This window comes from Pristis pectinata, chromosome 9, assembly GCF_009764475.1.
Source record: "Pristis pectinata isolate sPriPec2 chromosome 9, sPriPec2.1.pri, whole genome shotgun sequence".
NCBI lineage: Eukaryota > Metazoa > Chordata > Chondrichthyes > Rhinopristiformes > Pristidae > Pristis > Pristis pectinata.
In genome coordinates, this window is record NC_067413.1 from 32,072,108 (window position 1) to 32,085,870 (window position 13,763).

The window sequence follows — 13,763 nt, forward strand, 5'->3', positions numbered from 1 at the left end:
TTTGTTGCTGAGTTTCTGCATCTTTATTTTCTTTTCCCTAAACCTTTTACCCATTATTTTGCCCAACAACGCAAAACCCTGAATAAAACTGTTAGTTCAAAGATGGTAGGACCCTACCATTATATAAAACTATCAAAGCAAATGATATGTCATTTTACAAAATCTTACGTACTTTCTTATTGACCTTTTTTTAATTATAGGATTTAAAAACATCACGTGGTCTACATGAAGAAATGAAAAGGGCTGCAAACAATAACGTTCGACAGGTAGGCGTATTTCTTCTGTAAAGTGAAATCTCTTTTCCAGTGTCACTTTTATGTGTTTTGGGTTAAAACTGGAAGTTGCACCTATGCCATTGTAGCAATATAATGCCCACACTGCTTATTAAACAAATCTAATCTTAAGTCATCTATTGCATTCTCCTTTTTAATGTCTTTCATGGCAAAAACACACAGCATTTCTTGTATTAGCTTCCAGATTGTTTGCATTAGTTTCATTTTCTGAACAACTTTAATTATGTACCTATCTAACTATGGTGGTCTAAATAGAGCCACCTCACCTAGATTTTGGAAAACCAGTAATTTTTGAGCTAGCTTATTTTGTATCCAAAGTTTTGACATCATCAGAAATTCAAAGGTATCACTGGGTCATGGTACCATGATATTGCTTCAGACAGTGGCAAGCACGATCATTCAATTTGTAGAAAAGAATCAAAATTCTTCAATGACTTGTAACAGTGAAGTTAATGTTGTCTGTGATGGTAACACAATATAATCTCAATTTAAAGCTCTCTCAGTGAAGGTGAAAATGTCAATCATGCTTAGCCCAGGTGATGTGGGTGGTCTTGTTGCTTTTTCATTCAGGAATTTATGCCTGTTTGCAGGGGTAGTGTATGGATTGGTTTTAAGCTGAACTCTGAACAGCACTTCTGAGTGACAGGCTTAAACAACATTTGAACAGTAATTGGGGTTATGATTTGTCATGGATTAAACTATTGGATTCTTCCCTAATGCTGCGACTTAGATGCTCATCACTTTCATTTGTACAGAGGCAGCAATTCTTCCACAACCATCAACCCCTTGGAAGGTACCTATACTTATATCCTATGTTGGATATTGATGATGGAGACGTGAAGAATAGACTAGGGTCAGCAGCATATTAGTGGACATCATAGACATGAGCCAACCCCTCCCCACAGAATTGTTGCGATCTGGTATTCACTACCTGAAAGATGACTGTCACTCTTGAAAGGGACTTAGATAAATACTTCTAAAGGAAACAAAATGCAGCGCTGTGGCAAGAGCAAGGGTCATGAAATTAATTAGGTATACCAAAAAGGTAGAGACAGTCACAATCTTTTTTCCCAGGGTAGAAATGTAAAGCACTAGAGGACATGCACCTAAGGTGAGAGGGGAAAAGTTTAAAGGAGATGTGCAGGGCAAGTTTTTTTTTACACAGAGTGGTAGGTGTCTGGAACGGGCTGCCAGGAGTAGTGGTGGAAACAGATAGGATAGTGGTGTTTAAGACAATGTTAGATAGGCACATGAAATTTGTAGGGAATGGAGGGACGTGGATCATGTACGGGCAGAAGAGAATTAGTTTAATTCAGCATCAGGTTTGGAGTAGACAGGCCAAAGAGCCTGTTGCTGTTTTGTACTGTCTGATATTCTAAAAAGAGCCAGCACAAACATGATGGGCCAAGTGGTCTCTTTCAATGCAGTGTGACTCATCCCATCAACCTCTTAGCAGCAGTGGCACTGGGTTATTGATCACCTGCCATGACACTATTAATGATGGAAAATGGCTTGTCTACTTCCACTGAGACATCCTAAAATAACCTCTTTGGACTACTGCAGTGCCAATTAATAAAATTGTGATTACTTTTGAAGGAACTAATTTAACACAACATAAATTGATTTAAAACAAAAAGATTTTCAGGTCATACTGTGCAGGGGTTCAGTAAGCCTGTTTCTAGTTCACAAATTGAATCTGAATTGATTAAGTGTGTAACTCATAGCTCACCATGTCCTGCTTCATGTGTTTTTCATGTATGTTAACAAGTTGGCATAAAAACATTGATAGAGGAGTACACAGAGTCAGAGAGTACTACAGCACAGAAACAGGCCCTTTGGCCCATCTAGTCCATGCTGACCTGATCTTTTGCCTAGTCCCATCTACCTGTACCCAGACCATATCCCTCCAAACCACTCCCATCCACGTACCTGTCCAAACTTCTCTTAAATGTCACAATTGAACCTGCATTTACCACTTCTGCTGGCAGCTCGATCCACACTCGCACCACCCTGAATGAAGAAGTTCCCCCTCAGATTCCCCTTAAATATTTCACCTTTTACCCTAAATCTATGACCTCTAGTTCTAGTCTCACCCAACCTGAGGGGGAAAAAGCCTGCATGCATTCACCCTATCTATACACCTCATAATTTTGTATACCTTTATAAGATCTCCCGTCATTCTCCTGTGCTCCAGGGAATAAAGTCCTAACCTATTCAACCCTTCCTTATAACTCAGGTCCTCAAGTCCCGGCAACATCCTTGTAAATCTTCTCTGCACTCTTTCAAACTTATTGATATTCTTCCTGTAGGTAGGTGACCAGAACTGCACACAATACTCTAAATCCAGCCTCACCAACGTCTTGTACAACTTCAACATAACATCCCAACTCCTGTACTCAATGCCCTGATTTATGAAGGCCAGTAGGCCAAAAGCTCTGTTTATGACCCTATCTACCTGTGACACCACTTTGAAGGAATTATGGATCTGTATTCCCAAGTCCCTTTGTTCTACTGGACACCTCAGAGCCCTACCATTCACTGTATAAATATTACCCTGGTTTGTCCTCCCAAAGTGCAAAACCTTACGCTTGTCTGCATTAAATTCCATCTGCCATTTTTCAGCCCAGTTTCCCAGCTGGTCAAGATCACACTGCAAGCTTTGATAGCCTTCATCGCTGTCCACTATGCCCCCAAGCTTGCTGTCATCCTCAAATTTGCTGATCCAGTTTACCACATTATCATCTAAATCATTAATATAGATGATAAACAACAGACCCAGCACTGATCTCTGCGGCACACCACTAGTTACAGGCCTCAGTCAGAGACAACCATCTATTACTACTCTCTGGCTTCTCCCACTAAGCCAATGTTGAATCCAGTTGACTACTTCATCCTGAATGCCAAGCGACTTAACCTTCTGGACCAGCCTCCCATGCGGGACTTTGTCAAAGGCCTTGCTAAAGTCCATGTGGACAATGTCCACTGCCTTTCCTTCAACCTTCTTGGTAACCTCCTCGAAGAACTCTATAAGATTGTTAGACATGACCTACCATGCACAAAGTCATGTTGACTATCCCTAATCAGGCCCTGTCTATCCAAATACTTGTATATCCTGTCTCTTAGAATACCTTCCAATAATTTGCCCACAACTGACATAAGGCTCACTGGCCTATAATTTCCTGGCTTATTCTTAGAGTCTTTCTTGAACAATGGAACATTAGCTATCCTCCAGTCCTCCGGCACCTCACCCGTGCCTACGGGCATTTTAAATATTTCTGCCAGGGCCCCTGCAATTTCTGCAGTGGCCTCCCACAAGGTCCAAGGGGACACCTTGTCAGGCCCTGGGGATTTATCCACAATTTGCCTCAAGAAAGCCAGCACCTCCTCTTCCGTAATCCGGATATGGTCCATGACCTCACTACTCTTTTGTCTCAGTTCTACAATCTCTATGTCTGTCTCCAGAGTAAATACGGATACAAAAAAATTCATTTACGGTCTCCCCCATCTCTTTCACCTCGATGCATAGATGACCACGCTGATCTTCAAGAAGACCAATTTTGTCCCTTGCTACCCTTTTGTTCTTAATATAACTATAGAAACCCTTGGGATTCTCTTTCACCTTGTCTGCCAGAGCAACCTCATGTCCTCTTTTTGCCCTCCTGATTTCTCTCTTGGGTGTTCTCTTGCATATACTCCTCAAGTGCCTCATTTGATCCTAGCTGCCTAAACCTGATATACGCCACCTTTTTCTTTACCAGGGCCTCAATATCCCTCGATAACCAAGATTCCCTAAATCCATCAGCCTTGCCTTTTATCCTAACAGGAACATACAGATTCTGTACTCTTAATATTTAATTTTTGAAAGCCTCCCACTTTACCAAGCATCTCTTTGTCAGAAAACAGCCTGCCAGATCCCTTCTGATGCCATCATAATTGGCCTTGGTCCAATTTAGAATCTCATCCTGAGGACCAGTCCTATCCTTCTCCATGATTATCTTGAAACTAATGGAATTATAATCACTAGATCCAAAGTGTTCCCCTACGCACACTTCTGTCACCTGCCCTGTCTTGTTTCCTAAGAGGAGATCCAGTATCATGCTCTCTCTAGTTGGGACCTCTACATATTGATTAAGGAAACTTTCCTGAACTCATTTGACAAACTCTATCCCATCCAATCCCTTTACAGTATGCGAGTCCCAGTCAATATGTAGAAAGTTAATATCACTTACTATCACAACCTTGTATTTATTGCAACTGTCTGCTATTTCTCTCCAAATTTGTTCCCCTAAATCCCGCTGACTATTGGGAAGTCTATAATATAGTCCCATTAACATGGTCATCCCTTTTTTATTCCTCAGTTCCACCCATATTGCCTCAGTAGACGAGCCTTCCAGTATGTCCCCTCTGAGCACTGCTGTGTAATTTTCCCTGATGAGTAATGCCACCCCTCCCCCTTTAATGCCTCCCTCTCTATCATGTCTAAAACATTGGCACCCCAGAACACTGAGCTGCCAGTCCTGCCCCTCCTGCAACCAAGTCTCACTAATGGTTACAACATCATAATTCCACGTGCTGATCCATGCCCTAAGTTCATTTGCCTTTCCTACAATGCTCCTTGCATTGAAATAGACACATCTCAGAACATTAGTCCCACCATCCTCATCAACTAGTCGATTGCTGTCTTTGCTTGTAGGCTTAACATCTGCTTTCCCCACAGCTACTCCACTTGCTGCCCTGCACTCTGGTTCCCATCCACCTGCAACTCAGCTTTGAACCCCCAACACCGCCCCCCCCCCCCCCCCCCCCCCCGAGTAGCGCTAGCAAACCTTCCCGCAAGGATATTGGTCCCCCTCCAGTTCAGGTGCAAACCGTACAATTTGTACAGGTCCCACCTGCCCTGGAAGAGGGCCCAATAATCCAAATATCTGAAGCCCTTCCCCTGCACCACCTCCTTAGCCACATGTTAAACTGCACTACCTTCCTATTTATTTCCTCACTGGCACGTGGCATGGGTAGCAACCCTGAGATCACCACCCTAGAGGTTCTGTCTTTTAACTTTGCACCTAACTCCCTGAACTCACTTTGCAAGACCTCATCACCCTTCCTGCCTATGTCATTGGTACTGATGTGGACCATGACTTTTGGCTGCTCAACCTCCCCCTTAAGAATGCTGTGGACTTGATCTAAGACGTCTCTGACCCTGGCACCTGGGAGGCAACATACCATCTCAGAGTCTTGTTCTCAGCCACAGAATCTCCTGTCTGTTCCCATAACCAATGAATCCCCTATCATTACTTCTCTTTTCCCCCCACTTCCCTTCTGAGCCACAGAGCTAAACTCAGTGCCAAAGACCTGGACGCTGTGGCTGGTAGGTCATTCCCCCTCACCCCTCCCCCCCAACAGTATCCAAAGCGGTATACTTGTTATTGAGGGGAGCGGCCACAGGGGTACTCTGCACTGACTGCCTATCACCTTTTCCTTTCCTTACGGTCACCCAGAACTACATCCTGCAACTGAGGTGTGACTGCCTCCTTGTAACTCCTGTCATATTTGATTAGTTGAGGCCAAGTTTCAGAATAACTTGGCCATTTGGGACTGAGATGAGAAATTTATTTAATCAGTGTGGTGTAAATGTTTTGAGTTCTCCACCACAGATGACTGTGGAAGTTCAGTCACTGAGTTTATTCATGGCCGAGATGGGTTGATGTTTGGCCACTGAATTTTAAGGGGTATGGGGATTAGAGGGAACGTGAGGATAAAGTACAGGATCAGCCATGATCTAGAACAGGTTGGGGAGGCAGGAGGGAGGTATTTGACCAAGTCGTCACATTACCTTTGAACTACCCACCCTTTCCCCTCCTGCTAAACTTCTTCTGCAGCCCCAAGCATCCTGGGCTGTTTCCTCACACTTGTAACCTTCACCTTGCTGATCGCTGGCCTATTTCTACCTACTCCAACACATCCCTCAGCCCCATGACCATTTTCTGTGCTTCCAGTGTGAAATAAAATTGACTCTGACAGAATATTGGGAGCTCTTATTCGAGATTGGAGCCATCTGTCCCTTTGCCATTCACTGCATTTCCTCTCTCCACCACCCAGTCTGACCCATTTAAGCAGGACAAATCCTTGCCCTCCTGTCTGATCCAGTAATATCCTTCAAATTCTACATCATCTGTGCCTTAAAGACTGCTTACTAAACCACCTCTATGTTGTCCGTAGGTCAGTGTTAGCCTTTTATCTCCATCCTTCACAGACTCCTTTTTAACCCCTCTTGTTTTGGATGCAGTTGGAAGGAGGTTTGCCATTTTATTTCCTGGGATGCAAGGGTTGTCTAATGAGGAACAACTGAGCAGGATGGTCCTATAACTCATTGGAATGTAGAAGAATGAGATGGGACCTTATTGAAGCCCATAAGATTCTGGGGGTGCTTATAGATTCATGGAGTTTTACAGCACAGAAACGGGCCCTTCAGCCCAACTTGTCCATGCTGACCAAGATACCTAACCCTGCTAATCCCATTTACCTGCATTTGGCCCATATCCCTCTAAACCTTTCCTATCTATATACCTGTCCAAATGTCTTTTAAACATTGTAATTGTACCTGCGTCTGCCACTTCCAATGGCAACTCATTCCATCTACCCACCACCCTCCATATGGAAAAATTTGCCCCTCAGATCTCCTTTCAACTCACCTTATGGAAAAACTTGCCCCTCCCTTGGGAAAAAGACTGTGACTATCTACCCTATCTATCCTCCTCATTATTTTATCAACCTCTGTAAGTCACTTCTCAGCCTCCTTTGCTCCAGGGAAAACAATCCCAGCCTATCCAATCTCTCCTTATAACTCGAGCCCTCCAGTCCAGGCAACATTTCTGTGACTCTTTTGGGCACCCTGTCAAGCTTAATCATATCCTTCTTATAGCTGAGCAACCAGAACTATACACAAAACTAAAAGTGTGGCCTAACCTACGATTTGTGCAACTGCAGCGTGGTGCCCTTTACTCAATGCCTTAGCCGATGAAGGCAAGCACACCATATGCCTTCTTTACCGCTCTGTCTACCTGTGTCGTCACTTTCGGGGAACTACGTACTTGTACCCCAACATTTTGCTGTCCAGTGACACTGCCCTGCCATTCACAGTGCATATCCCGGCCTGGTTTAACTTCCAAATTGTGTCAGTTCACACGTGTCTGAGCTAAATTCTACCTGTCATTCCTTTGCCCACTTTCCCAGTTAATCTCGATCCTGTTGTTAACTTAGCCTTCTTCACTGTCCACTATACCACCAGTTTTGGTGTTATCTGCCAACTTACTAATCATACCATCTACTTTCTCTTTCAAATCATTAATATCTCTTACAAACAATAAAGGACCCAGCACCAATCCCTGCGGCACACCATTGATTATAGGTCTCCAATCTGAAAAACAACCCTCCACTACCACCCTCTGGCTCCTACCACCAAGCCAGTTTTGTATCCAGTTTACTACCTCCTCCTGGATCATATGTATTCTAACTTTCTCTACCAGCTTGCCATGTGGGGACCTCATCAAAGACTTTGCTAAAGTCCATGTAGGCAACGTTTACTGCTGTGTCCTTATCATTTATTTTGGTCACCTCAAAAAAAAATCAATGAGACGTGATCTCCCACAGACAAAGCCATGCTGACTATCCCTAATCAGTTCTTGCCTTTCCAAATACAAATAGACCCAGCCCCTCAGAATCTCTTCCTGTAACTTTCCCACTTTTTATGTAAGGATAACCAGTCTGTAGTTCCCTGGCTTATCCTTGCAGCCCTTCATAAATAAAGGCACAACTTTAGCTATCCTCCAGTCTTCCACTACCCTACCTGTGGCTAATGAAGATACAAAAAATCTCTGCAAGAGCCCCAGCAATTTCTTTCCTTGCTTCCCACAACGTCCTAAGATACACCTGGTCAGGCCCTGAGGATTTATCCACCTTTATGCGCTTCAAGACTGCCCACACCACCTCCTCCATAATATCGATATGCTTCAGGATTGACTTAGTCGATGCAGAGAGGATGCTTTCCATCGAGGGAGAAATTGAGAGCTAGGGGCCATGGTTACAGATTGGGGGGCTTCCCATTTGAAACTGAGATGTGGAGGACTTTCTTCCCCTGGAGGGTGGTGAATGTTTGGAATTCTCTTTCCGAGAGCTGTGGAGGTAGAGTCATTGTATACATACAAGGTTGACATGGCTAGATTTTTGATCTGTAGAGAAGTCTGGGGATATGGTCAACTGGCAGGAAGTTGGAGCTGAGGCCAAGATCAGATCGGCCATGATCTCTTTGAATGGAACAGACTCGAGGGGCTGAATGGCTGACGTGCTCCTCTTTCCATTGTTCTAATGCATCCATCATCTGCCTCGTCTTTCTGTTGCGTTTATCTGGCCGTTACATTGGCTTTTTGTTCTCACCCAGCTGATTCCATGGATTTGGTCCAGCCAACCTCCACCTACCTTTTATTGAGTTCATAGAGAGATACAGCACAGAAATGGGCAGTTCAGCCCACCAAACTGCTTCAACCACCATTGACCATTCATTTACACTTGGCCCAGTACTGATCCCATTTTGTTCTCCACACGTTCCCTTCAACCACCCCGCAGATTCTACCACTTACCTACACTCCAGGGGTAATTTACAGTGGCCAATTAACCTACCAACTTTCATGCCTTTGGGGTGTGGGAGGAAACTGAAGCACCCAGGGGAAACCCATGAGGCCACAAGGATAACGTGCAAACTCCACACAGCACCAGAGGTCAGGATTGAACCTGCTTTGCTGGAGATGTGAGGCAGGAACTCTACCAGCTGCATGCTTCCCTTTTGGTACTTTCACTTCATGTTCTTCTGCCACTTCCCCAGCTCCTGCATCATCAGTGGGAGAGCCTTTACTGCCGCTCCCTCCCTATACCTCTCCTTTTCATGTCTCGCTAGCTTTAAGAACCTCCTCAAGCCCATCTTTTATTCCCAAATGGTCACAATGGCTCATTGCTTCGCTTCAATATTTGTTCTTTTTTACAAGCTCTTTAAAGGTCATTGTGATGATTGCACTGGAAAAGCAGTATAATACAGAGGCAGGCAAAAGCAACAACTCTTATGAATCAAGTATGCCTGCTGTTTCTCCTTTAGGTGATCGACTGGGTGTTGGAAAAGGCCGACAAGAAGTGAAATCCCATGTTTGTGCAAGAACTGGAAATCCCAATGAAGATTGTTTCTAAATCAGACAACATTTATCTGGACATTTCGCACTTGGAATTAACATGATGTTGTCAAAGATAAGGTGATGCGGAGTTATGCTGCACGCCTGGTTCATTTAATTTTGCCTATTCTGAAAGTTAAGATAATTAGATGCCAGTATAATTGTAGAAATTAAATACTATTTTTGTATTCTGTGCTTTTGTTTTGAATTTTAAAATCTTTTTATTATCAAGTTGGAGCTTTGAATCAAGTTTTTACAGAGTTTGTTATTTAAAAGTTTATATTATCTTTTTTTCCAATTAATTTTATTGATGTCAAAACTACATCCATCTTTCCAGTTTCGGTAACCGTGCATGTGACAAGTGTGCCTGAAGATCAGCTCAATCAAAAATCTGTTTATTGAGAACTGTTTGGGACATGATTAAATGATTTGGGTGAAAAAATCAGAGCCCTTGAACTGATGGAAATTTATATGACAAAATGGGAGAATCCAGAATCACTGCCTCTTTTAGTTAGAGAAGTTTATGAAACTGAAGTTTGTGCAGTGTTTATGTTCTCACCAAGACCTCAAAAACTTTGTCCATATAAGGCACAGTAAACTTAGGGAGCAGTCACATTTATGATGCTTTAATGCTTCTTTAATAATGCTATTTTAATATGTTCTTTAAAAATGCTAGTAAATAAATCTTTGGAAATAGCCTGCCATATAACTTTTGGAAGATTCACTTTGGTGCTAAACGCAATCAGATAGACCTAAGACTTTGAGCTTGGTCCAGTTATGTAGATTATTGCTGGTAGTTAGCCTGCAGTTGACTTGACTTGACAATTATGTCGACCCCCCCCCCCCCCGCCCCCCCCAGCTAACTTTTTCTTAAAGATTCAGGAGTTGCTCTGATTTTTATTCAGGTCATTGATTTGTTTAGCTTTTGATCTGTGGGTTGTAACTGGTTCAAAAGAACATTGTTACTTACAGTTTTTTTTAATTACTTAATTGGATGTGCTGTAAAGCTGAGCATGTTTCCTGCAAATGAAGTTTGTAGTGTAACTACTTAAAGTGAACTTGTACATTAGTTACTTTCCTATTGTGGGTTATACCCCTGTAATGCAGCAAATGAACATACAAAGGAATAAAGTTTATGATCATCTTTTATTCAGTATTTGTTTAGATGTAATCGGCTATTAATTATATTATTAAACTTGGGGAAATAAAGCACATTTTTCATTTCACTAAAAGAAGGGAAAAGAAAATGGACAGCTTTCTGCCAGTGTCATTTGCAAATCGCCTCTTGTACCCCTGCTGCCTTTGGGTTGTGTTACTGAGAGTAGTTGATACACAAGTTTACAAGGCTGGGTTTTTCTATCTTAATAGATTTAAAGGCTTGCTAAATTCCGCCAAAAAAAACCTGTGAATTTTATCCCTACCTATTTAAAACTAAATAAAAAGCTTAATTTATGACTGTATTCACAGATTGAGATATTTTTGCTAGTATAAATTTATCGAGATTAATTTTTAGCTTGGATTTTACCAAGAAAATACTAATGCTTTGTTAAATGGTGAAGTGATCTTGTTTATAATTAAAACTTACTGTAGTCTATGTATTCTTTTGTCATGGTACATAATACATCAGTGAAAGCTGAAGGCACGTTTAAGTATCACTTGTGGATTATGTGCTCAAACCTTGTATGTTTTAAAATGTTAGTTTATTGTATCAGTAAAAGCAGTAATTATTTTGGTCCTTTTTATGTTGACACGTTCAGCAAAGGAACAAGGAGCTCTTAATTAAATTCTCGCACATTATGTGCCCCAAAGGAACGATACTACTTAAATGATCAGTAACATAACTACAGGTTTCTCAACAGTCCTGTTAGCTATCTCTTGCAGTCTTTGATACTAACCTTCTTTATTGGATTTTGATTACTGGAATGTGCTGGGTTTTCTTTGACCTAATCTTGCACTGATAGTAAACTTGAAGATTGCCACAGTGTGTATGAATAGGTTGGTTGTGTCTTAAATGGAGGTATGGTGGCATTGTGATTAAGCAATTCTATCAGTGTACAGAAGCCTGGACTATTTATTGGGAGAAGTGGATTCCAATCCCGGCATGGAAGCTGGGAATTTTAAAATTTAGGTGATTAGCTTTTCTCTCGCATGTTGATTTAATCTCAGGACTGATGTTTTTGAAACTACTAGAATGTCATAAAAGCCTAGAATGTCACTCAAGGACAGAAACTTGCCAACCTTGCCCTCTACGCAGCAAACTTAAAATTACCCATCTCCCACGTCTAGGTAAATCATATGGTTCCAGAGGCAATTAGCATTAGACTTTAAATGCTGACTTTGCACACGAACACCTCATCTTCTGAATAAATAAAAATAAATATCTAAGCAAAACTCAGCATTGCTGGTTTGGTGACTGTTATATTTACCAGAGTACTTGATGTGTATGTTGGAAAATAACATCTCCAGCTTCCTGCCATGTAACACTAAAAACATATTGATGTAGAATCTTTTACATTGTGATCTGAGCAGGAATTAGTACACTGAGTGGGGATTCTATTGGTTAGGGATGGGTTTTAACTGAAGGTGTGGACAAATAGTCAATTGGACCAGTTTTAGGCAAACAGTTTTATAGAGCACATCCATGATGACCAAAAGCTTTGAGACACTGGTGAAAGAGCAGGGGAGAGAGTGTGTGCAAACCCAAATTGAGTAGAATCCTTTTCAGGATGCCATCTGGAGGAGATTGCAGGATTAAAGCTGCATAAAGATTTTTGAATGATTGTTTTTGAAGTGAATGAGAGGTGGAGAAGTGAAGGGTGTGGGAGAGTTTCCATGCAATATGATGCAATGGTGTTACAGATTGTTATGATACGTGCCCAAGAAGAAAGTGTTGGAGGATTCGGAACAAAAGTAAGCACATATAAATGAGTGACACCTGGTAAGTGCTCTGTTGTCTCATTACTCTGTTTCTTGGCTGAGCATTCTCAATTTTTTCTTTGTCTACTTTTGAAACTGGCTGGTCATATATTATCCAATGAATGAACAAAAGTCTTTCATTGTTTCAGAGACTTAGGTCCAGACTTAAGTGCTTAAGGAAGTTGCAATAAATAAGTTAAAAGAGTGAGTCCATAAAGACTTCCCAGGAAATCTTTTCAACCAAAAATTGAATGATTTTATTTTTCGAGGTGTCAGAATTTAAATAGATTTTCCATTTCTGCTGTGCTTAGTTCATATCCTGCATTTTCATGGGCAATTGCAATGTAAAGTTCTTTCTACTTACTCCGCCAATGTAACTGACAACCCATCTGTTCATAAATGTTCAAAATGTGCCACTATTCTTTATATTTTCCTCACCAGCTATCATGATGTTGCAGTTGTATAAGTTGTTGGTGAGGCCGCACTTGGAGTGCTGTGTACAGTTTTGGTCATCCTGTTACAGGAAAGACATGGTTAAATTGGAAAGAGTGCAGAAAAAATTTACGAGGATGTTGCCAGGACTAGAGGGCCTGAGTTATAGGGAGAGGTTGGCCAGGCTAGGCCTTTATTCCTTGGAACGTAGGAGAATGAGGAGTGACCTAGACGTGTTTAAAATTATGAGAGGCATAGATAAGGAATCAGATTTATTATCACTGACAAAGGTGCATGGTAACAGTCTTTTCCCCGGGGGGGGGGGGGGAGTCCAAAACAAGGGGGCATAAGTATAGGGAAAGATTTAAAAGGGACCTTTGGGGCAACTTTTTCATGCAGAGTATATGGAACGAGCTGCCAGACAAAATTGTTGAGGCAGGTATCATGTAAGAGGCACTTGCATAGGCTTGGAGGGATATGGGCCAAATGCAGGAAATTGAGACCTAGCTGGGTGGGGACCTTGCATAGACTGGTTGGGCCGAAGGGCCTGTATCTGTGCCGTATTGCTCTAATACTCCATGATGAACTGTGTTAAGTGAGACTACTACTTCAGTGCAAGGTTAGTGGGCTTGCTTCCCGATAACTTCTGATTGCCTATGTACACCCTTCTCACTTTTGTGTTCTTTCAAATTTCATCCCATCAGATGAAAGGACACTCAGTATACTGTATCATCCATTCTCCTGATTGTTCTTCAATTCAACTGCAATAAAGGAATCCTCCACACAAACTGAAAATAATACAGTAAAATCATCTGTGCTAATCGAACATTCATTTAGTTCCACTCATGTTTTGTATCCATTACTTTATCTCATTTTAACACATACAACAGCTCAAATTTTAACCTTG

The 13,763-nt window shown here is 41.8% G+C and overlaps 1 protein-coding gene across 2 annotated transcripts in view; it reads left to right on the forward strand.

Annotated features, from left to right (window-relative positions):
* Positions 1–10,655, forward strand: part of mtbp (MDM2 binding protein) — a 65,318-nt gene extending 54,663 nt beyond the window's left edge. For both annotated transcript variants that reach the window (XM_052022998.1, XM_052022999.1), the window contains exons 21-22: positions 201–266; positions 9,439–10,655. In XM_052022998.1, coding sequence (XP_051878958.1) covers positions 201–266; positions 9,439–9,477 — 105 coding nt within the window. In that variant the 3' untranslated portion in view covers positions 9,478–10,655. The remainder of the gene's footprint in view (positions 1–200; positions 267–9,438) is intronic.
* The last annotated feature ends 3,108 nt before the right edge of the window (positions 10,656–13,763 follow it).